The 23,026-nt window shown below is 51.9% G+C and overlaps 1 protein-coding gene across 1 annotated transcript; it reads right to left on the reverse strand.

Moving 5' to 3' along the window:
• Positions 1-1,890: 1,890 nt before the first annotated feature.
• Positions 1,891-23,026, reverse strand: Chaf1b (chromatin assembly factor 1 subunit B). The gene is given in 15 exon segments (XM_028879977.2): positions 1,891-2,106; positions 2,769-2,863; positions 5,908-6,339; positions 7,366-7,528; positions 10,137-10,228; positions 10,307-10,376; positions 13,319-13,412; positions 13,817-13,901; positions 16,004-16,100; positions 18,843-18,890; positions 18,893-18,945; positions 19,835-19,952; positions 21,589-21,721; positions 22,289-22,475; positions 22,939-23,026. Coding segments are annotated over 14 exon segments (1,719 nt in total). The 5' UTR covers positions 22,415-22,475; positions 22,939-23,026; the 3' UTR covers positions 1,891-1,993.

Raw genomic sequence — 23,026 nt, forward strand, 5'->3', positions numbered from 1 at the left:
TAGTGTATAACAATTAAAAAAAAAAAAAGTTTTTCCAAGTAACTGTCAGTTCACCAGCTGATTCCCCTGCTGTTTGGCTAAACCTAAAATTCACCTTGGAGTGACCCTTATTCCCTCACGGACCCACGCAAAACAACACGGACACTGAGCAAGCAGCCTGTCTTCCAGTGCAGTGGAACCGCTCCAACACCTGAGGCTGAACTCCCCCTCTAGGCACGAGGGGAGCCTGCAGCAGAAGGCCTGCTTCCAGCCACGCTCCCTGGTCCACGGCCACGCTCCCTGGTCCACGGCCACGCTCCCTGGTCCACGGCCACGCTCCCTGGTCCACGGCCACCCTCCCTGGTCCACGGCCACCCTCCCTGGTCCACGGCCACCCTCCCTGGTCCACGGCCACACTCCCTGGTCCACGGCCACCCTTCCCACCGGCTCTGTGGTGTCTCGGGCAGCTACATCTGCATGTCTGTTACGGATTTCCTGAGGTCAAGTCCCACCTGCCTTTCTGAAGTGTCCTCCAGCTCCCTCAGCTCTCCAGAGGGGAGTCCTCAATGCTGGCTGCCCTGGAGGCTCTGAGGGTGGGTGTTAACTATGCCTGGCTCACCCACAGAGGCTGACTCTAACGACCTAACCCACATGGGGGTTGATTTTATCCTGCTTTCTGAGCAAAGCAGGCTGGGACCCAATGGTGATGCCACCAGATCCACCACTCTAGGGTGGATAGGCAGGGGTGGGGTGGGGTGGGAAATAAGAGGAAAAAAGGGAATTGCTAGGGAAGGGAAGACCTGGGAAGGGGCGCTGCCAGGGCCTCCCACTTCTCTCCTCCAAATCCATGTTTTCCCCAGGGTCTGACAAAGGCCTTGACCAGAGGCCAAGTAACCTAGAGCAGATCCCACTTGAGATGCCCTCTGAGGACACCAAGTCAGTTGAGTATTCAGAAATAAGTACCCCTGGGTGATCAGTGCTAAGTACTCCTTACCACAACTTTACAGACTCTTCACACCTCCCTTCAGAGCTCAAACTGGAGAAAAGCCCAGGCTCTGCTGGTGAGAACCGTACATTCCATGCAGGACACGAGGCAGAGGCCACACTGAAGAGATGGCCTCCTCGACCACCACACTGGCTGCTGAGATGGCTCAGCAGATAAAGGAGCCTGCTGCCAGGCCTGGAGACCCGAGTTCAGTTCTCAAGACCCACCCTGTCAAAAGAAGAGACCCGACTACCAGACTGTTCTCTGACCTCGGCGTGTGCACAGGGATCATACGCACACACGCGTGCACATACTCATACTAAACTAGAAGAAGCACAAATGAACCAATGAGCATTCACACGTTTCACTCGTAATTCTCTTGCATGTGTGTCCAGCTCTGGCCACCAGGGCCTTAAGCTGAAGAGGGAGACCACTCTGGCCATGCCTGCTACAGGGCCAGGCAGGACAGCCCTCAAGGCCTCCGAGCAGATTCAGTGAGCGAGTGACCTCCAGTGGCCACCGGGAGCACTGCATGCTTCCACTTGGATTTCTCATTTGTGGTCCAGGTGGCCGGCCCCTCCTGTCTCTTCTCCTCAGCACCCAAGTGAAGGGACCCAGGTGCACATCACATTTCCTAGCCTCAGAAACTCACCAAAGAGGCGTGAGCCGGGCGGTGGTGGCCCACACCTTTAATCCCAGCACTCGGGAAGCAGGGGCAGGTGGATCTCCGTGTGCTTGAGGCCAGCCTGGTCTACCAAGTGAGTTCCAGGACAGCCAGGGCTACATTGAGAAACCCTGTCTTGAAAAACATAACAAACAAACACAAAAAAAAGGGGGGGGGCATTGGCCTCACTCCAGAGTCCCCGTGGAAAGGGACGACAAGAAAAGTACACAGACCGCTGGAGCAAAGGCAGCACACACACTTCTCTACGGGAATCAATTCATGGGTATTTATTCCACTCCGATATCACCGTAACGAGCCTCAGCTCTTGGGCCTCCTGCGCACATGGGTGCCGGGCCCGGCAGGCCTCAAGAAGACTTGGGAGCCTCATCAGGACCCAGGGTTTGGGCACCTCCTTCATCTTCCTGAAGTCTGGGCCTTTTCACTTCGGGAGGCTCGTCCTGGGGCTCTCCAGGCATCTCTGGAAAATTAACAGACATAAGGTTAGCTTGCAGTGAGGGCGAGTCAGGTCAGGTGACAGGAAATACAGAGCCAAGATGAGGGGCGAATGGCCTGGCGAGACACCGTACCGCCACACGGCACAGAGATACACCAAGGTGGCTGTGTGTCAAGACAGCGGAGGGTGTGACGGGGCAAGAGGTGGCATCGGGTGGGGACTGGAGAGGTGGCTCAGCAGTTAAGAGCACTGAGTGTTCTAACAGAGAATCCGAGTTCAGTTCCCAGCCCCCACACGGCAGCTCACCACTGCCTGTAACTCCAGTCCCAGGGATCTGACACCCTCACACATTCCTGCAGACAAAACCCAAAGTACATTAAATAAATAAATTCTAAAAAAATAAAATAAAAGGTGGCATCAGGGATGTTATTAAGCCCCCTACAATACTACTCATCTGCCCCAGACGTCAGCTGGCATGAAGTGGAGACACCCCATCCCCCAGAAGCCTCTACCGTTCAGTGCAAGGGTCCCTTTCCTCCTGGCGAGGCAAACGCCGTCACGTCCAAAGGACGGTCGCGGTAGGACGCTGGCCTTCTCGGAGCTTCTCTTTAGAAGGTCAGGTGTTAACTTCCAAAGAACACGTCCTAGGGATGAACTGCCCGCCAAAACCGCAACAACCCTCTTACCTGACTCCATCTCTTCTGTGGAGGAGGGGGCAGTTCCGCTGGCGGGCAGTGGATTGGGCGAAGCTTCTGCTTTTAACGGTGTTAAGTTTATTCTCCTTAATTAGAAAAAGTAAAGGGGGGGGGCTGCTCCTTAGTGTCAGAGAAACTGTTTAGTATAAAGCTAAGTTTCCAAACCACCAAAGGAAATGCATAGCTTTTCCCCCAGAGCACATCCAGCAGGGTCTTAAATGCTGTGACATGCTGCCATGCCCAGTGAGGACAATGTTCTCATGGGAGGCTCTGCCACCACAGCTCATAGTCAACGGTCACCATAACCAATCCACCATAACCAATCCACCATAACCAATCCCCCAAGTTCCAAAAGCTGAGCCCTGCTGGGTAGGAGTCTAGTTCACACCTTGCAGAATGTGAATCCAAAACACACATGATCCCTTTTTAAATTTGGAGTTTTGCTTCCCAATAACTAGTGTTTTTTTTTGTTTTTTTTTTTTTTTTTTTTTAAAGTTAAAACTGCAGGGAGCTTGGTGAATGGGTCAGAAGACCTCAAGAGAAGCAATTTAACCCCAAAAATATCTCACAGAATGCCTTCCCACACCTAAAAGAAACAGAATATTAAAAACACATCTTGTGCCCGGTGGTGGCGCACGCCTTTAACCCCAGCACTCAGGGAGGCAGAGGCAGGTGGATCACTGTGAGCTCGAGGCCAGCCTGGTCTACACAGGGAGTTCTAGAACAGCTAGGGATACATGGTAAAATCATGTTTCAAAACACTAAGAGACAAAAAAAGAAAAATCCACCACATTGTGGGGTTGGAGAGATGGTTTAGAAATGAGGAGTGTTTGCTGCTCTGCCAGAGGACCCAAGTACAGCTCCCCGGACTGTCAAGGATGTCTAGAGGACCTGACACCGTTTTCTAGCCTCCGAGGGTGAACACACACACACACACACACACACACACACACACACAGTTTTTTAAAATGCCTTCTTATCCTATACAAAATAGATTTCAAAAGAGCCAAACGTTACATTTGAATTGTATTATGAATTCACTAATAGTCAGGAACACTGCAAGAGACTGGGAGGCAAGGAGTGGGAATCCATCTTAGCAGCCCACACCTCACTGAGTCCATCCAGAGGATGAGAAGGGAGACGGGTGGCGTGGGCAGTGCAGTGTCAGGGGATAACTGGGCATCAGAGATGAAGAAGGAAGGAAAGCCCAGCCTGGCACCTCCTGGTGCAGAAGGACGCGGGCAGCAGCTGATTGCAGCAGGAAATGGCGGCACAAATGCATGCTAGCAGACGGCTGTGGCCAGGACATCACCCGGGAGGCCCCAGGCCACCAATGCCCACTGCCAAGCAGCTCAGGAAGATGCGCACACAGCAGCTCTCCTCAGCCCTGAAGGAGGGAACCCCCCATCTGTGTCACGTGGATAAGCCTGGAGGACTCGCTGAGCACAAGACCAGGATCTCCCCCGAGGAGGGATCAGAAGGGTTGCTTGCGCTCATGGATTTTTCTTGGGGGTAGGGATGGGGGACTGAGACAGGGTCTGGTATGTACTCAAGCTGGTCTGGAACTTATTATGTGGTCCAGGATGCCCCAAACTCAGTCTTTCTGCCTCAGCCTCCCAAGTGCCTGGAGGTCCGTGCCATCCTGCCACGTGGATCGATCTCACATAGAGTGAGGGTGTGACGGAGGCTGGAGGGAACACGAGAGGCTCGGCAGTTGGCAGCGTCACAGCTAGACAAGGAGTGAGTTTTGGTGGCCCAGCGCACAGCAGAGGGCCATGGTTAACAACGGGGATGTGCGTAAGAGCAGAGTCTCAAAAGGCTCCGTGCTTAGGGATGGAAATGCGAAATGACCCAACCTGACCCATACACAACGTACACACACACACACACACACCAAAATATCATGTGCTGGGTGTTGGTGGCTCATGCCTTAATGCCAGCACTCATGAGGCAGGGGCAGGCCTCTGAGTTCGAGGCCAGCCTGGTCTACAGAGCAAGTTCCAGCACAGCCAGGGCTACACAGAGAAACCCTGTCTGGAAAAAAAACAAACGCAACGTATCCCATGGGGACATACGGTAATAATGCACTAGTCAAAATTAACTCAGGAGTTGGGAATGTGGTTCACTTGGTAGGGCGCTTGCCTAGCATGGACAGAGTCCCCAGCAGTACATAAAACTAGATGACCCCAGCACTCAGGGGACAGGGCAGGAGGACTGCAGAAAGTCCCAGGCCAGCCTGGGCTCCATGAGCCCCTGCTTCCATTTTAGATAAATAAATACAAGACTCCGAAGTTTACAAGGAATGTGCCTGTGACGGTGTGGGTAAGCCTCCTGCAAAGGCCCAGCAGAAGGTCCCTGGGCTGTGGTGTCATGGGAGGGAGGTCCAAGGGATGCTGTTGGGTCACTGAGGGTGCCCTTGAAGGGGATACAGGGACACTGGCTCCTTCTCCCCTGCTCTGTCCTCTCGGCCGGCCTCCATGAGGTGAGCAGCCCCTTCCCGCACACGCCCACCATCCTGTAGGGACACCGCCCAGAGCTAAGAGGCGATCCGCTGTGGACCGAGCGGAACAAGGCTTTCCTCCTTCTCTGTGACTGTTACAGGCATGGAGTGAGTGTAGGAGAGCCCCGTGATGCAGCTCCATGATTTCCTACACCACAGGGTGCCTGGTGCCGCTGAGCTGAAAAGGGGGCTCTTCCTGTCCTTGTGCACTTATAACCTAAGCGGAAACAAAGCCCCGCCAGAGAACACTACCCGGGCAGGGGTCACAAGACCAGGACGACAGAAGACGCATTCAAATGGGTCTCAGCAAGATTCTAGCGTCACCAGGAGTAGGTATCCAGGGCCTCCCCAAGGAAGCAGGCACGAGGAGAGGATCTCAAAGGGCAGAGTGTACTCTGGAAACATGACTAGAGTCAGGAGACAGGGCAAGAAGACAGAAGAGAAGAGCCAGGACCGGACGGCAGCGGAGGCAGGCCACCTAGCACACATCACAGATGGTACCATGGGCAGAGGCTAGGCTTTACCCCTAGGTAGGACACACAGGTCCAGGAGGAGGGACGTGGCCCACGTGCTATGCTGGGGCTCATTTCCCAATGCCAGTTTCTTGTTTTGTCAAATGCTCTTTCTTACCGGGGAGTTGTCTTGCCCCAGGACTGCAGCGTGTTCAGTGTGACCCTCCGGGGTTGCGGGGCTTTTGTGTTCTGACTAGCGGGCTGCAGGGTCTTCTCCTCAGAAGGTCGCGGCAAGGAGCTTTTGCCAGCAGGCGTGGCTGAGGGACTGTCCCTGATGGCGGATGGAGCTGGAGACTGTGTGGTGGGGGAGGGGGTGGTGCAGGGACTGCTGGGGTCCTGGATTCTGCCAGTGGGGGTCCCTTCGACCGATCTGGATCCCGGTGAAGATCCCTGGTGTGTCTGGGTCTTGGTTTTCTTTGCTGTATCAGGAGTTCTTATGCTCAAAACTGGCTTCTCCTTCAAAGGTACGCCAAGTTCACCCTTCTCGAAGGTCACAAACGAGCAATAACCATCCGTGGAGGAAATGGCCAGGAAGGTCCCATCACTGGACCTGTGTTCCCAGAACAAGGAAGAAGTTAGTTACTGACGTCTACAGGTCACGCCCACACTTCCACGACCAGGCAGGAAGCGGAAGTTGGAGCCAATCACAAGTTGTGTTTGTCTGAAGGCAACAGCCAGGGGACCCGTACAACAGACGTTTGAACAAGCTCTTCAGGCACGCAGTGTCCTTTCTCAATCCCACCTCAGTCTCCGGGGCCAGCGGGGTCCATGTGCCCTCCGACCACCTTCACCTGGATAAATGTGAGGCGATCTTTTCCTTTCTCAACATAAAGAATAAATTTAGGGCGGCTGAGACAGGTTAGTCGGTGAAGGCGCTTGCTCTTCAAGCCCGACGACGAGCTGTTCCCGGGAGCCATGTGAGGAGACAGCAGGGAACCAACTCTACGGAGCTGACCTCTGACCTCCACGTGAGCTGTGGCACACACCCCCCACCCACCCACACACTAAATTAAAAATCTTATATAAAGAAATTTAAAGAAAAACAAAGGGCGTCCAGAGGTAGCTCGGTTGGTAGAGTTCCTGCCTAGTGTGTCCGAGGCCCCGGGTTCAAGACCAAGCATGAACTGGGTTTGTGGGTAAATGCCTCTCATCCCAGCACAAGGCAAGGGGAAGCTGGAGGGTCAGGATTTCAAGGTCATCCTCAGGCACAGAATAGAGTTAGGCCACCCGAAGCTACATGGCACTGGGGGAGGGACAAGAAATACTGGTGGGTGGCCAGGCTTGCTGGGGTACAGGGAGAGCCCAAGGCAATGGAGTCTGCAGGGAGCTACGGAACCCGAGGAAGGGCTGCGTCACGTGATACTGGCAGGTGAGGTCTCTGACCAACAAGTCCCCAGGGCTTCCCCTCAGCTTACTGGGATTTGGTACACACACACACACACACACACATACACACACACACCAGGAACAAAACAGAAACTGGTGAACAAGACCAAACTGGAGATCTGTGGAGACACAGCACTCCCTGATGGAGAGGCCCCGCCTCCTCCACATCCTCTGTCTGTTAGCTACTCACCAGGAAATGTCGCTCAGGGTGTGGTAATGGATGTTAGACACGTAGCCAAACGGGAAAGGCTGCTGAGTGTCATACAACAGCACGGAGTCCTCGGAGGCCACGGCAAACACCATCCGGTAGGGCAGGCTCACCAGCTCGGGGCTGGGCTCCCCCGACGCCTTCTCTGTGGGGAGAGGACAAGCTGACGGAGGCCGCAGAAGCGCAGTTCCCAAAGGAGAGAGCCGGTCCCCCCCAAATTCCTCCCTCTGGGGAAGGAAATGCCAAGTCACTAGGAGCTAGTTTACTGTAAGCCGCACAGACGAGTTCAGTTCCTGGCTGGCAGGACGGATCAGTGGGTAAAGGCGGCTGCCACCAGGCCTGCCCATGTGAGTTGGATCCCCAGGACCCACATGGCGGAAGGTGAGAACTGACTCCTTTAAGCTGTCCTCTGACCTGCACACATCTAGTGAGGCACGAAACCGCCCCCCTCAACAGACACACTTACACACAATAACAAAATAAAAATGTCAATAAAAAGAATTCAAGCCGGGTGTTGGTGCGGCACACCTTTAATCCCGGCACTCAGGAGGCAGAGGCAGGCGGATCTCTGTGAGTTTGAGGCCAGCCTGGGCTACAGAGTGAGATCCGGGACAGCCAGGGCTGTTACACAGAGAAACTCTGTCTCAAAAAACAAAGCCAAACAAAAAAATTCAGCTCCTTCCATTTATGTGAGGAAGAATAAGAGGCCCAATCAGGAACCGAGGGGTTCTGAGTGTCGTGAACCTTCCAAGAAGTGCAGCTTTCGTTAGGAGAACGGTTTCTTTCATTTAGTGTCTACTTTATAGAGTTCATAAAGTGTTTCCTTTAGCAAGTGATAGCTTGTCTCTTTTGGGGGAGGGCGTGGCAGGAGTGTGTGTGTGTGTGTGTGTGTGTGTGTGTGTGTGTGTGTGTGTTCGTGCACATGCAAGCCTCACTCTCTAGCCCAGGCTGACCTATAATCCCAGCAGGACTCTGGGCCAGCCTCCCAGGTGCTGAGATAACAGGGTGTGAACGACCACGCCTGCTCAAGCCATGTTTTTAAAGCTCTATGCAGTTGGCGATGTCATTTACATTAAGGATTAGAAAGTTTAAAGTAGGGCTGGAGAGATGGCTCAGAGGTTAAGAGCACTGGCTACTCATCCAGAGGTCCTGAGTTCAATTCCCAGCAACCACACGGTGGCTCACAACCATCTGTAATGAGATCTGGTGCCTTCTTCTGGCCTGCAGGCAGAACACTGTATACATAATAAATAAATAAATCTTTAAAAAGTTTAAAGCAGTGTCTGCTTCTACCCTGAAGGAAACAGGAACCAGAATACTTTCCCCACTCCACTAGACTAAGTAAGTGGACAGCAGCTTTCAAGACACTGGCCAGCAGGTGGTGAGGGACAGTGACCCCGAGAGTGAGCAGGTACACAGAGTCCACAGTCACCTCCACTGGCTGCCGGGAAAGCCCAGGGAAGGCACAGACCCCAGGCCCGGCCTCAGAGATTCTCAGCTGAAATCCTGGGCCTCAGAGCTCACTCAGGAAGACCAAGGCAGCTGGAAAGCTCCAGGCTACAAGTGAGTTGTCAGCTCAGTGAGGACTGGAGCGGGCCAGCGGAGACACTTCCTGAGACTGAGGAAGAGCCTCAGAGAACGAAACATCCCCAGCAGGGTGTGCTTCCCAGGCTCAGGGAAACCACACAGTCCTGGGCATCAGTTAGTGTGCAAAAGGCTTTGCCTTAGAGTGCCAGGTGTGCTATGAACCAAATACTGCCTGGTCCTTTTTTTTTTTTTTTTTTTTAAAATATTTATTTATTATGCATACAGTGTTCTGCCTGCATCCCCGCAGGCCAGAAGAAGACACCAGATTTCATTACAGATGGTTGTAAACCATCATGTGGCTACTGGGAATTGAACTCAGGACCTCTGGAAGAACAGTCAGTGCTCTTAACCTCTGAGCCATCTCTCCAGCCCTGCCTGATCGTATTTAATGAACCGTAAAAGCAACAGCCCAAAGGATCAAAACGTTTCTAAGCAATATAACTTCATCCCCAAACGAACAAGACCTAAAAGCCCAGCATTGGTTAAGGTGGACACTATCTATGGTATAAAATTAAAAATTCAGACACACAGAGCGAAGAGGAAGGGCTGGGGCCACAGCTCAACTGGCTTAGCATGCAGAGCCCCGGGTTTAATAGTCAGGGACACCTAACTGGGTGTGGTGGTGCATGCCCGAGACCCCAGTGTCCAGGGCCATCCTCAGCCGTGCGACAGTGAGTCTGAAACCAACCTAGACTACACAAGACCCAAAACAACAAAAAGCCTAGTGGAAAAACAAAATGAAACTAGTTAGTACTAATGTATTTTTTAACGTTGCTCTAGATGAGAAAGCGTACTCTTGACAAAGAGAATAAAGGCACGCTATGCATTATGGGACACTACACGGGAATATGCATGTCAAAAAGGCATGGGACAGACTCTTGACGTCTTCACAGCAAATGTCAACATCAAAGAGATGAGACACACCCTGATTTAAACATTACATTGTACACACACTGAAACATCCTAAGAGACACGCCCTAATCTAAACATTACATTGTACACACTGAAACATCACAGGATGGCCCCAGAAATAGATCATTTTTACATGTAAAGGGAACAAAATTAAAAACCTGAGCCAAACCCCGCATAGCTTTCTCCACAAGAAAGCCACCAAGTCCCCACTCCGGGGAAAGCACCCCCACACACACACTGTGGTTCTGATGTACCTGTTTCCGCCACTGGCCTCAGTTCGAAGTAGACAGGACAGCAGCGGACAGCGAGAGTCGCTTTCCCAGGGCAGGGAAGGTGGGCGATGGGCCTGCAGGGGTGACCACAGGTTAGCAACAGACGTCTCTGCTTGGCCGGGCAAACCCAAGACCGCTCTTCAGGCGCCTACCTTTTCAGGTGCTTTCTGGAGAACACATATGTTGTGTTTGTCACATTTTCACCAGATTCCATACATCCAGCTGGGGAGCAGGGGGAGGGAGGGGAGGAGGGAGGGAAGGAAGAGTCATGGTTACCCTGTTTCCCAGCAAAAGATCCCAAGCCTTCCCATCTGGCTTGCAAAATATTCTTCCCCTCGGGTGGTAAACTGACAATGTTTCTGTGACAGAAAATGTGTCTGTGACAGAAACGCACACAAATGTTCCCTTTGTCCGGTCCCACTCAGCTCCAGTTCCCACCTGCCTGTCACCTCCACCTGAGGGAGGAAGCCCAGGGCAGGACGAACTGGAGTCAGGAGCGTTCACTTGTAAACCCTGTGCTTGAGAACAGAGGCAGTCCAGCAGGCAAGCGTCCTGCGGGCAGGCCACTCCATCACCAACGCCACCCACTGGACTCTAACCTACGAGAGCCACCAAATCCATCATCCGCCCCTGGCCAACCATCCCCCCAACACCAGCGGCCTCTAGAGAAACAAGCACCCCCTACAGCAGCTGGAAGAACAGACCAATCCCACCTACCCCACCCCAGCTTCCTCCCCGGGAACCAGCAGACTATGGGCACAGGCACCACCCACACCTGCGGGAAGAACAGACCCCACAGGCACAGGGAAAACCCATATCAGCCGGAAGAACCGGACAATAGGCGGGATCTAGGCACCCAAACCCCACAAACCTCAGCTGAGACAACCCTTCTGGACCTGACAACCGCCAATCACCAGGACCCTTGGCCATTCAGGCCTAAAGATAATAAAGGAAATAGACAAAAAAGGAACAAAAGACCCAACCAGCAAAGACATCACAAGAATCAACACCTGTACCTGTAACTATCCCAAACCCAGCTGGGTAGACGGCAGTGTACGAATACATTCAACAACATAAAGGGCAATATGGCACCACCAGAAACCAGTGGTTCTACATCAGCAGGACCTGAACATCCCAACAAAGCAGACGAGGCAGAAGAAAACGATCTTAAAAATAACTGTATGAAGATGATAGAGGCCCTTAAAGAGGACATGAAAAATTCCCTTGAAGAAATTGAGGAAAAGACAAACAAAAGATTGGAAGAAATCAATAAATCCCTTAAAGAAAGCCACGAGAGCAGAGGCAGACCCAGCTGCCGGAGCTCCACCTCAGAGCTCCCAGGTCTGTTCCCAGCATTCAGACCTTAGCTGTCCATCTCTCCAAGCCAACCCTTGGGTCGTCTGGAGACCTAGCCCGCGCTGCAACCTAGAGCCCAGAACCTGACTGTCACGTGGTTTAAAACGTATGTGCATGCGTCTGACATGTAACCGACCAATCTAGAACTACAAGGGACTCTTGCTTTTGCGCTTAGCTAGTCCCTGCCCACCTCTCCTCACTACCCCACTGGGACAAACCAATGCTGGTTCTGTCTCCCTGGGCACATCCAACAGCTCGCCACAGCTCAGGCACACACTCCCACAGGGTGGTCTTTTCAGTCTATCTGTTGTAAGCGGCAGAGATTCACGCTGTTTGCTTGTTCCTGTCAATAGCTCATAAGTCGGCACACAGGGCACTAAGGCCTTTTTTTTTGGTCGTGCTACAATATTTACTAGGAGAAAACTATCATCCTCTGTTGAGAGGTACTGATTTGGGGGCTGTAGATGTTTTGGTTTGGTGGGAGGGTTGGTTGTTTTTATTTGCTTGGTTTTGATTTGCTTGAGACAGGGTCTCACGCATCCCAGGCTGGCCTCGAACTCACTATACAGCCAAGGGTGACCTTGAACTCCTGGTTCTCCTACCTCTTCCTCCCAACACTAAGTGATGAATTGCAGCCAAGTGCCCCACATGGAGTTGACATACAGGCCTAGAGATTCCTATGCCCTTTCCTTGCTAAGGAATTGTGTCTCAGATGTGAGACAGGGATTGGATGGCTTAACTGTTGCCAGGCTGCATTCGAAACACTCTAACAAGCGGCATTCCCAGCCTACGTACCCACATCCTGCACAGCCTAACGGGAACTGTTACTTTTTTCAATTTGAAGAGAGTAGCGATATATACACTGTCACCACAGATCACTTCTGTGTTTGCCTGTTTCTGGGCGCCAGAACCGTTCTTGGATGCACTGGGCCCTTCCTTCATCACTCTGTTTATTTATGGCCCTCAGAGCCTCACACACGTTAGGCCAGCACTTGACCAATGAGTTACAGCCAGTCTTCATTTTCCTTTAGGGCTGTCTCCGTTTGTGTTTAGTTTTCTTGCCAAGTGAGAGGGCTGCTGCATAGGATACACTGTATCAAAAGCATCAGCGCCACTTCCATCGTGTGTCACAGCCGGCTACACCTTTACCACATGAAAGCTACACCTTTAGATCCAGGCCTGGCGGGGCACACGGATAACCCCAGCAGTCGGGAAACGGATTCCGGGATCAGAAATCAAGATCATCCTCAGCTACATAACAAGTCCAGGACTAACCTGAGCTACACAAGACCACGACACAAGACAAAACAAAACAAGTTCTGGGATACAGACGTAGTTCAGTTGGTAGAATGCTTGCCTAGTATGCTTGAGGTCCTGGGTTCAAGTCCCAGTACTGTTTAAACCACGTGTGCTGGTGCATGCCTGTCATCCCAGCTGCTGGGGATGGAAAGGGAAGTGGAGTTCTAGGTTACCCCCAGATACACAGTGGATTCCAGGTCTGCCTGGGATGTGTGGAACAAACAAACGAACAAACAAAAATTAGGACAGACGGATGGGAATGTGGAAGAGCTAAAACTCTTCTAAGTAAAATTCATCTTAGAGAAAACACCGATCCAAGCCTCTCAACTCCCAAACTTCTGTGAACATCAAAACCATGACATTATCTAAGGGCCAGGGTGGCAGTGTCTGAAGTTCCCGGAGGACATTGTACGCTCTGCTCACACTTGCCAGAGCTGAAAAGTGTCACAACGGGAACACAGGGGTCCCCATGCTGCCATCACCCCCCTGTCACGAGTTGTCAGACACACCTGGAGTGAGAAGCAAAGATCCGTCTGGAGTGAAACTGAGTCTGCGGAAGAATGACTTCATGCTGTCGTCATGAAACATCCGGAAGCTTCTTGCCTGTGGCACACAGAGCTTCAAGTCATTCCGAGACACCTCACACGAAGGCTCACCACCTAGAACTGGCTTGCTGAGAACTGAGGCACACCAGTCAGGAATCACTACCCAGAAACACAGAATTAAACCATTCATGAGAACTGGTCGGCCAAGGAGGCAGTCCGAGAGGAAGCCTCATTAGTTGATCCGCAAGGGTTAGGAGTCCCCAGATCTCAAAGGAATGGTGAAATGGTCTATGCTGGGCTGGCAACATGGCTCAGGGTTAAAGGTACTTGTTGTCAAGCCTGTTGACCGTGTTATCCCCAGGATCCACACAGTGGCCTCAGAGAACTGACTTCTGACCTTCATAAGCCCGCTGGGACATGTGCCCACACACAGATGAAATTACAATAAAAAGTACTTCCTACCTCTCCTTCAGGCCCTAGTCCAGACAGCATCTTTGAAACGTTGAAGGCCACACGCTTCTTCTGAGTGCTATAGACTCGCAGCACCCTGAAGAAAGAGAAGTCTGAGTCGACTGGACGCAGGAACTGGATCTCTAACAACATACTGCCCGTCTGTGTGAGCCACACAGCTTCAGCTGAGCTGTTACGGACAACTAGACTTCACTGAGGGATTCGGAAGGAAGCACCTAAGTCTGCCACAGTGGGAAATAGGGAACACATTTATTTTTACTTCATTTCCCTCACTTATCTCTTACTGAATAAACAGTTCTGCTCCCCACACGAGGAAGGTGAATCCTCATTTGTGAGGCATGACGTTTCGCCCAGTGCCAACATGTATGACCAGAGTGAGATCTGTTCTGCGTGGACAGTCTTGTTTGCAGAGATTTCTAGCGTAAGGAATGCCAGACACAGAAACTCACACCTGTGATTCCAGCACATGGAGGATCACCATGAGTTCAAAGCCAGCCTTGGTTACAGAATGAGACTAGAAGCTGAGGCAGGAGGATCAGAAAGACATGGTTGTGCCCCTCCCGCCCTCTAAAAGAGCAAGGATGGAAAACGTCAGTGAATGAATCTTGCTCCCAAGTCACATTGTTCCCACTAACCAAACTGTTCTCTCTCACGCGCCTCAAGGAGACATCAGAAAATGCACAGCATTCCGAGCAGGAGTGTGGCAGTTCGAATGTAATTTGGCCCCCATAATCTCATAGGGAGTGACACTATTAGAAGATGTGGCTTTGTTGGAGTGGGTGTGGCCTTGTTGGAGGAAGTGTGCCACTGTGGGGGTGGACGTTGAGGTTTCTTATGCGCAGGATACTGCCCAGTGAGTCAGTTGACTTCCGGTTGCCTGCAAGATGCAGGACACTCGGCTATCTCCAGCACCATGTCTGCCTGCACGCTGCCAGCTTCCGGCCATGATGAACTGAACCTCTGAAACTGTAAGCGAGCCACCACAAATAAAAGTTGCCTCTCTAAGAGTTGCCGTGGTCATGGTGTCTCTACACAGAAACAGAAACCCTAACTAAGACAGGGAGCATCTACAATAAACAGACCCTAATCCTTACACATTGTCCTTATTTCAGGGCCACATTAGACTCAATCTTTGAATTAAAAGCCCCCGAGGACTGGGGCTGTGGCTCCGCTGCCCAAATGCTTGTCCGGCATGCCTGACGCCCGTCTTCAGACCCCAGCACTGCGGAGCCCAGGGCATGGTGGAGCAAGCCGAAATCCTAGCACTCAGGAGGCGGAGCAAGAGGGTGTGAACTTCCAAGACAGCCTCGGCTATGCAGAAAGTTTGAGGCCAGCCTGGGCTACATGAAATATTGTCTCAAAAAAAAAAAAAAAAAAAAAAAAAAACCAATAAAGGACTGGCCAGGTGGCTCAGTGGTTAAGAACACTGGCGGCTCTTGCAGAGGACCTGGGTTCAATTCCCAGCACCCACATGGAGGCTCACAACCATCTGGAACTCCAGTTCCAGAGGATTTGTCACCTGTTTTCTGACCTCTGTGGGCACACACACAGCCAAACATTCATACACATAAAAGTAAAATAATCTAAAAAACAGTATATAAAAGCCGCTACAGCAGTAAGCCACGACCAGCGTCAAGTGTGGGTTTTTGCCCAGCATCAGCAGGCTGTTTGATTCCCCAGCACTGCAAAAGAAATGGGAAGTGACCATCTCAATTCACCCACCACCTTACTAGTGTGTCTCCTCGAAATCAAGTGGGATTCAGTTTAGTTGACGTTAAAACGTTCTTCTGTAATGGGGTGGAGAGAGGGCTCGGTGACTAAGCGCGCACGTGGCTCCTGTAGGGGACCCCAGTTTGTTCCTACCATTGACGGCTCCCAGCTGCTCGTAACTCCAGTTTCAGGGGATCCAATGCCATCTTCTGCCTCCAAGAGCACCGGGCACACACATGGTGCATGGACACACATGCAGGCACACACACAAGCTCCTTCTCCATTAATTCACCCAGCCAATGAAGATTCAATGCTGTCAGCTCTGCATAAGGCACCTGACCTCATCGGTCTCTAATTCCTGTCTTGTCAGAATAAGCAAAACAAAACCAAAAGCCCAAACCAGACTGTCAGTCCCCTTAGAGAGGCCGTGATGAACTCTCTGCAAAACCTTTCCTGTTACTTACACACCTGTCACAACTCAGGGTCGCAACGTATTGACCCAAAGGGTCCCAGGTGACTCCTTGTACGTAACTTTTATGTTCGTTGAAAATGGAGATCTTCTGTCCTACAAAGAAGCACACAAGAGCATTCATCACCAAGACTCCCGAAAAGCACACCACACGGACTGAGACTTCCACGAGACCACCTAGTTCCAGCCCTCCCTTCCGCAGGCGGTCCAGAGAGGCTGTGTTCCAAATCCCGTGTCAGGCTCGAGGGACCCACAGGTCACTCCACACAGCCCTGCCCTCCAATCACAGCGGTCAGAGTAAGGGAGCCGGGCATCTACAGCAAGCATAGGCTATGTGGGTCACAGGAGGCAGGTGTGAGTATCCGAGACCTGATGAGTCCTCTGGGCTGCGTAAGAAGGGGGACGGGGACGAGCGCATCCCTCACCCTGTCACAGCTGAGCTTAGCATGGGTGGTGGTGACACCTGCTGATGGTGGAGAGCGGGGTGGGGCACCAGACAGGGAGGAGCCACAGCACCATCAGAGAGCCCTGCAGGTCAGCCACAAGCCAGGAGGCCCCACAGCTGCAACTGACCAGCTTCAAAGAGGAAGCTGAAGCCAGATGTGCACACCAGTGACCACTTGGGAAGGGGAGGGGAGGGGGATCCAGGGTCCGAGGCTAGCCTTGGTTATAAAGAGTTTCAAGACACCCTGGGCTACCTGAGACCCTGTCTCGAAAAACTCAAACAGACAGACAAACCAATAAACCGAAGTTTAGAAAACAGGACAGAAAGAGTCACAAGCTAGGTCATATCCACAGAAGGGTGGAGGGGCTGGAGCTGGCAAGGCTGGCACGGACACTCAGTGGGTGAGCCAGCGGCACAGAGCTTCACAGGATGAAAGGGAAACAGTTACCAAGCTATAACCACTGACTAGTATACTTCCGACTAGTATACTTCACTCAAACTCTGCAATATTTAATCATTTAAGTTACTGTGGGAGCCCACAGAGGTTTCCTAGTGAGATCTGAGCTTGCTTTACCAGCAGAGCTGCATGAGAGGATGATGACCACGGGCCTGGGTACCAGGTGCTTGGAAGGGTCTACACTTGGCTGTGTCTCACAAGGGGGAGGTCTTTTGCTCCACCCCTAGGCATTATGATAAAAAGCCCTTCGGAATAAAGTTCTGGGCTGGTGGGTTCAGACCCAGGCCCTCCCGAGGCTATCCTGTGTGTCTGTCTTTCCTCTCGTCACCTGGGTATATCCTTCTGTCTAATAATTCTCACTTCTCCCTCCTCAAGAGTTCCCTGGGGTAAAAGTGGGAGCAGGTCTCCCACCAGTTACCATTCAAAGGCTTTAACCATTTGAAAGCAAACAAAAAAGCAAGCCCAAGGCCCTGGGTTCAATCCATGAGAGGGATGGGAGAGAAAACCTCCTCCAAAAAGTGGTCTACCCTTCATTCTCCCAACTCCTTCACCTCCTTTCCATCCTCTCACCCACCCCCTGCCACCCCGCTTCCACACCCACCACCCACCAGCACCGCTAACCCAGTGCCTGTGGCCCACACAGCACAGGGACATACTTCAGCTTGATGTGTGTGTTGTGTGTGTGTGTGTGAGTGTGTGTACCCTTGGCTGTCCTGGAACTCACAGAGATCCACTCGCCTGCCTCTGCCTCCCGAGTGCTAGGATTAAAGGCGTGCGCCAATACCGCCCGGCAGCTTCAGCCTAATTCTAATTGTGCCGTCCTCCTTCCTCAATCTTTAGGGATTGAAAAGACCGCTCAAGGGGGCCTGTGTAGATCGCAAGTCAGCTAGTCCAGAGAGGAACACGAGGACAGGCCTGCCCAAGGCAAGGGTTCGAGAAACAGGCCTGAGGCCAGGGCTGGGAAACAGAGGCGGGACACAACACAGACGCCAGCTGGGGTTTGTCCCCAAGGGTGAAGGGAGGAGGGGTCAGAGGGTCAGACTCTGATGGTTTAGGATCACACTGGAGACAAGCTAGACAGAGAACAGCAGGCCAGAGGAGCCTGGTGGTTCAGTGACACTGGCCCCATGGCTCATATATTTGAATGTTGGTGGAACTGTTTGGGAAGGATTAGGAGGTGTGGCCTTGTTGGAGAAGGTGTGTCACTGGGGCTGAATTTTAAGGCTTTAAACGGCTGTGCTATTTCCAGTTAGCTCGCTCTCCTCTCTGCTTCACGGCTGTGGAGTAAAGACGTAAGCGCTCCAGTGCGGCTCCAGTGCCCTGCCTGCCTGACGATGTACTTCCCACCATGACGGCCGTGGACTCTGACCCTCTGAAACCATGAACAACAAATTAAACGCTTTCTTTTATAAGTCGCCTTGGTCTTGGTGTCTTACCCCAGCAACAGAACAGTAACCCTGATGGGGGACAACAAACCAGAGGGGGAGAACTCTGGGAGACCCGGGGGGGGGGGGGGGGACGGGGGGGGGACGGGGACGGACAGGACGGACGGACACGGACACAGACTCTCAAGTAACAGCTCTGGTAAACAGGAGGCAAGAGAGGGACATGCCACTGAGGTTGACACTGACAGAAGACGTGATGGAGGTCTGGGATGAGGCCTTGACTTCTGCCTCTACCGAAACTGCTCCCCACTCAGCACCCCTAACAACATTTCCCGCCTCCTCATAACAGCCAAGGTCTGGAGCTCAGCAGGTCCGAGCACTTTCTGCTCTTGCACAGGAATCAAGCTCGGTGGCTCCTAGTACCCAGACTGGGAGCATTACCACTGCCTACAGCTCTGTCTCCAGGGGATCGGCCAACCTAGCCTGGACTCCACAACACTACACACATGTGCACATACACATAATTTTAATGAAATAAATATATCACTCACCTTTGCTGACATCCCATATGATAACTGTGTTGTCCACAGAAGCAGAGCCATCAAATTCCCGTCAGAGGCCCAGCAGATGTCATACACATCTTCCAAGTGGCCCCTAAAGCCCAAGTCAGGAGAAATAACATTATTTCTTCAGAAGAGAAAAGCTATCAAAAAGTTCGAAGTCTGGGACCATGCGTTCAAATGAGACTCTAGAAATTCTCAGTGGACAGGTGTCAGCCCTGGCTACAAACAGTGCTTTCAATAGCTGTATCTAAAATAAGTCAAAGCGCCTTGCAGGCCTACGTGGATAATCCCAGCACTGGGAACTTGGGGCAACAGGATGTAATTCAAGGCTAGCCTGGGCTACACAGCTAGGCTGCCTAGCTCAAAAACACCAGGTACAGAAGGTGGGGGTGAGGGGGGTGTGAGGGGGGGGATGACTCAATTATTTTTTTTTAACCAAGGAAAATCTCATAATAGAAGGAAATATCTATTCTTGACTGTTTTTAATCCTTTATTATGTTATGAAGTAGGCAAAAGTTTTAAGTTAGGCACATGAACATTTTTGTTTTGTTTTTTTGAGACAGGGTTTCTCTTGTACAGCCTTGGCTATTCTGAAACTCGCTCTGTAGAACAGGCTGGCCTTGAACTTAGGGGTCTGCCTGCCTCTGCCTAAAGGTGTGTGCCACCACCATCCGGCAGGTACACGAACTATTAAAGTATTCAGGCGGTAAAGAAGTCACTCCAGCTGGAACTTAAGCACACTTGTTGCCCTTTCAGAGAAATCAAATTTGGTTCTCAGCACCAACGAGTAGCACAGTATCCCCTGAAACTCCAGTTCTAAGGGACCTGACGCCCGCTTCTGACCTGTGCAGGTACCCACGCACACAACGGCATGCACTCTCACATCGTACACATCCATAATCATAAATTATAAAAAGTGATAAAAATGGATCTTTAATTTAAAAAAAGGGAAGGCTGACTCGCACGGCCCCTCCCCTTACCTCAGGGTTTTTACCACAGTCCAGTGCTCCTTGTTCAGCTGAGCCTCATCCTCATCCTGAAAGGCGGTCTGCTCTGGCTCCTTGCTGTCATTCATCTTCCACAGCAGAATGACGGCGTCTGTGCAGTGAACAGGCACAGCATGAACAAGGCTTTCCCACGCCATGCCTCCTCCTTCTCTGGAGTTTTAGGGTGTTCTGTAAGTTTTATGTTGCTCAGTGGACACTCTGGCCATGAAGAGCCATTCACTTCTAAGAATATGGACAGACTGCATGATGGTATGTGCCTGTAATCCAGCCTTGGGGAGTCTAAGCCAGGAGGATCAGGCATTCAAGGCTAGCCTTCACTACATGGTGAGTTTAAAGCTAGCCTGGGCTACATGAGACCCTCTCTTAGAAAAAACACAAAGAATTTGAACAGGATAAGTAAATTTGCCTTCATCAATGAAACAAAACAAAACCAATTCATAATAGACCCGACCTAGGATCATCATACATATAGGCGTCCCTGGGCCAGCTAAAGACCACTTCAAAGTAACCGACTGCATCGAGAAACCAGAGAAACACAGATAGCTGATCAGAAAGAGGAAAAGTAAGGGTTTGCAAACCATGCCTGTGGAAGCTTCATCGTGCTGGATACCCATCTCACAGGACCCCTGTGAGGACTGCATGGGAGCTTGGACGCGGTAAGCTGCCGACTGCTGCCCCCTATTCATATCGTCATGGACGCATCGGAAACCTTAGCAATGGTCTGAACCTGCCGACTTCTCCCTGCTGACTACAGGCTCACCGTATAACCTGCCATGCGATCCTTTCGGCATGTCCAGGAAGGAGATCAGATGAGTGAGCAGAAAGGAAGAGACAAAAACAGCTCACTCAAAGCCACCTGGAATCCTACCTCACAAGCTCATCATGGAGCCTGCGGGAAAGGAGGCAGGCCTGGGAAGATCGACACTCTCCATGAGGTGACTAGAGGGAGATTTTGGTCTTCAAGGCTAAGGGGCTTTGTAAAAGGGGAACTGTCCAGGGCCAGTTCATAGGAGAATGCAAGTACATTGTATGCATGTGCACAGACACACACCCACACATTCTGGGCGTCATGACACAGAATTCAATCATGACACTTTTTCCAAACAAAAACCATGATTTGCTTTACTCTATTCTGTCCTCTAGAGTATTTAATGTATGGTATAAAGATTACTTTTTCTGTATCCTTTTTTCCCATCATAGCACAGTCAGACAATACAAATCAATCTACCCCAAACAGGCACAAATTATGGGAAGATTATACAGAGGTGCAGGCCCACGCCCAGCACCGTAGCCAGGCTCAGCACCATCCCGGGCCAATGACAGTGTCACTGTGTGTCAACCCTTCCTACCACACCCAACCAGCCTGCAGGGGACAAATGGGGAAGGAGCTATTTTCAGACGTATCTTCCGAGTGTAATGCTCTGTCCTCCGTCTTCATACTCTGATACAGTCCAAAAATGTTACTTATTAAATAATTTGAAAGGCGTACAGGGAGGGTCAATGACACCCGAAATGGAAGACACAACCAGCTCAGGTCTCATTTTTTGACTTTCTTTCCTTACAGTATCTTGCTATTTATCCCAGGCCGGCCCTTCAATTCTCAGTCATCCTGTCTCAGCCTCCAAGGTGCTGTGTTGCAGGCCCATGTCACTCCCAGCTCAAAAGTCACTATTAGACAGGACACACGTTAAGTGTCAGGCTGAAGAGCTATTAAGTACAGTACTTACCATCTCCTCCAGACGCTAAGATCTCCCCAGTTGGAGAAAAACGGACGACATTAACAGCTTTGGTGTGCCGAGCAAGATTGGAGAGAAATTCCACAATGGCTTTCCCGTCTGGCCCCTTCTCCACCTTCCAGATCTGTTGACAGCAAAACATTCACAAGAGAAAGACACTAGCCACCTTCCTCTCTCCCTCTCACTAGACAACTATCTGTTTTCTGGTAGAAAATGCAATTTCCTTTTGAAACTTGGCAAACTGAAGGAAGTGTTAGCAAAAATGTAAGCCAGCAGTCCCAGACCTGCGATCTTCCCTTCCAGTTCTTTCTAGAGGAAATGAGCACGGCACAGGAACTCTACTCAGTATTTTGACAATGTCTCACCTAACCCAGGCAGGCCTCAAACTCATCGCCAAGGAGAATCTCCAACTTCGGATCCTCCATCCTGTCCCTCACAGGTGCTGGGAGTACACGCCAGCAACAGAGTTCTCATTACTCTAAGGTACTGGGAACCCACTCGTAACAAAGTAGAGAACGTTAATTAAGAAAGCCAACCTCGCCAGCACTCCATGCTTACCCCAGACCTGAGAATTTAGCATTCTGGGCTAGGTAGCAAACCGACTTGAGGTGCTGGCTTCAGTTTCAAATAAAGGAATGAAAACTTGGACTCCACATAGGACTTCCCTGTATCCTCCCACCGGCCCATTTACCCTGACGGCGGTGTCCACGCCCGCGGAAGCCAGCCTGTGGATCCTCCAGGCGGCACCATGCTGGAAGTCCAGGCTGTACACTGGCTCCTTGTTGTGCCAGGCGATTTCACACGTGATCACTTTCATCCTCCCAAGTCCCCACCGGGCAAAGGGAGGCTGGAAACGTTAGCAGAGTTAAACAGCGACCCTGGAACAGCAAGGGCGAACCAGGTAAACTGCACTGCAACGCAAGCTGCTACCGACGCGGGCATCTGCGAGCCTCAGCTAAAAAACGCTCACACCGGCACTGACTTCCACTACTTTACCGTTCCGGAAGAGAAAGAAACCAAATACCCCAGATGGAGGCGAGGCGGGGGTACAGCGCATCCCGCCGAGGTGGGGTCCAGGGACCGGTAACCGGGTACGGGCAGTCACCCTGGGCAGCGGCCTCCCGGGAGAGGGACTGGTGGGGAGGGGCGCGGGTTCGGGCGGCGCAGCCGGGCCTGGCGGGAGGCGCGCGGGTCCGGGTCCCGGCCGGGACTGCGGCCTGGGACGAACCGGCCTCTGCCTGCACCCGCGCCCGCGCCGCGATCCCGCTCCGCAGCCCCGGCGAGCAGCGGCAGCCCGACCCGGTGCAGAGGCACCGAAACCCGGATCAGCAAGGAACTTACCTGCAGGGACGCGGTCCGCAAGGAGCCGCCACCACCCGCGGCTTCCCGCGCGCCGAAGACCACGCCTCTCAGAGGGCGGGGCCACGGG

Source organism: Peromyscus leucopus, chromosome 12 (genome assembly GCF_004664715.2).
Source record: "Peromyscus leucopus breed LL Stock chromosome 12, UCI_PerLeu_2.1, whole genome shotgun sequence".
Classification (NCBI taxonomy): Eukaryota; Metazoa; Chordata; class Mammalia; order Rodentia; family Cricetidae; genus Peromyscus; species Peromyscus leucopus.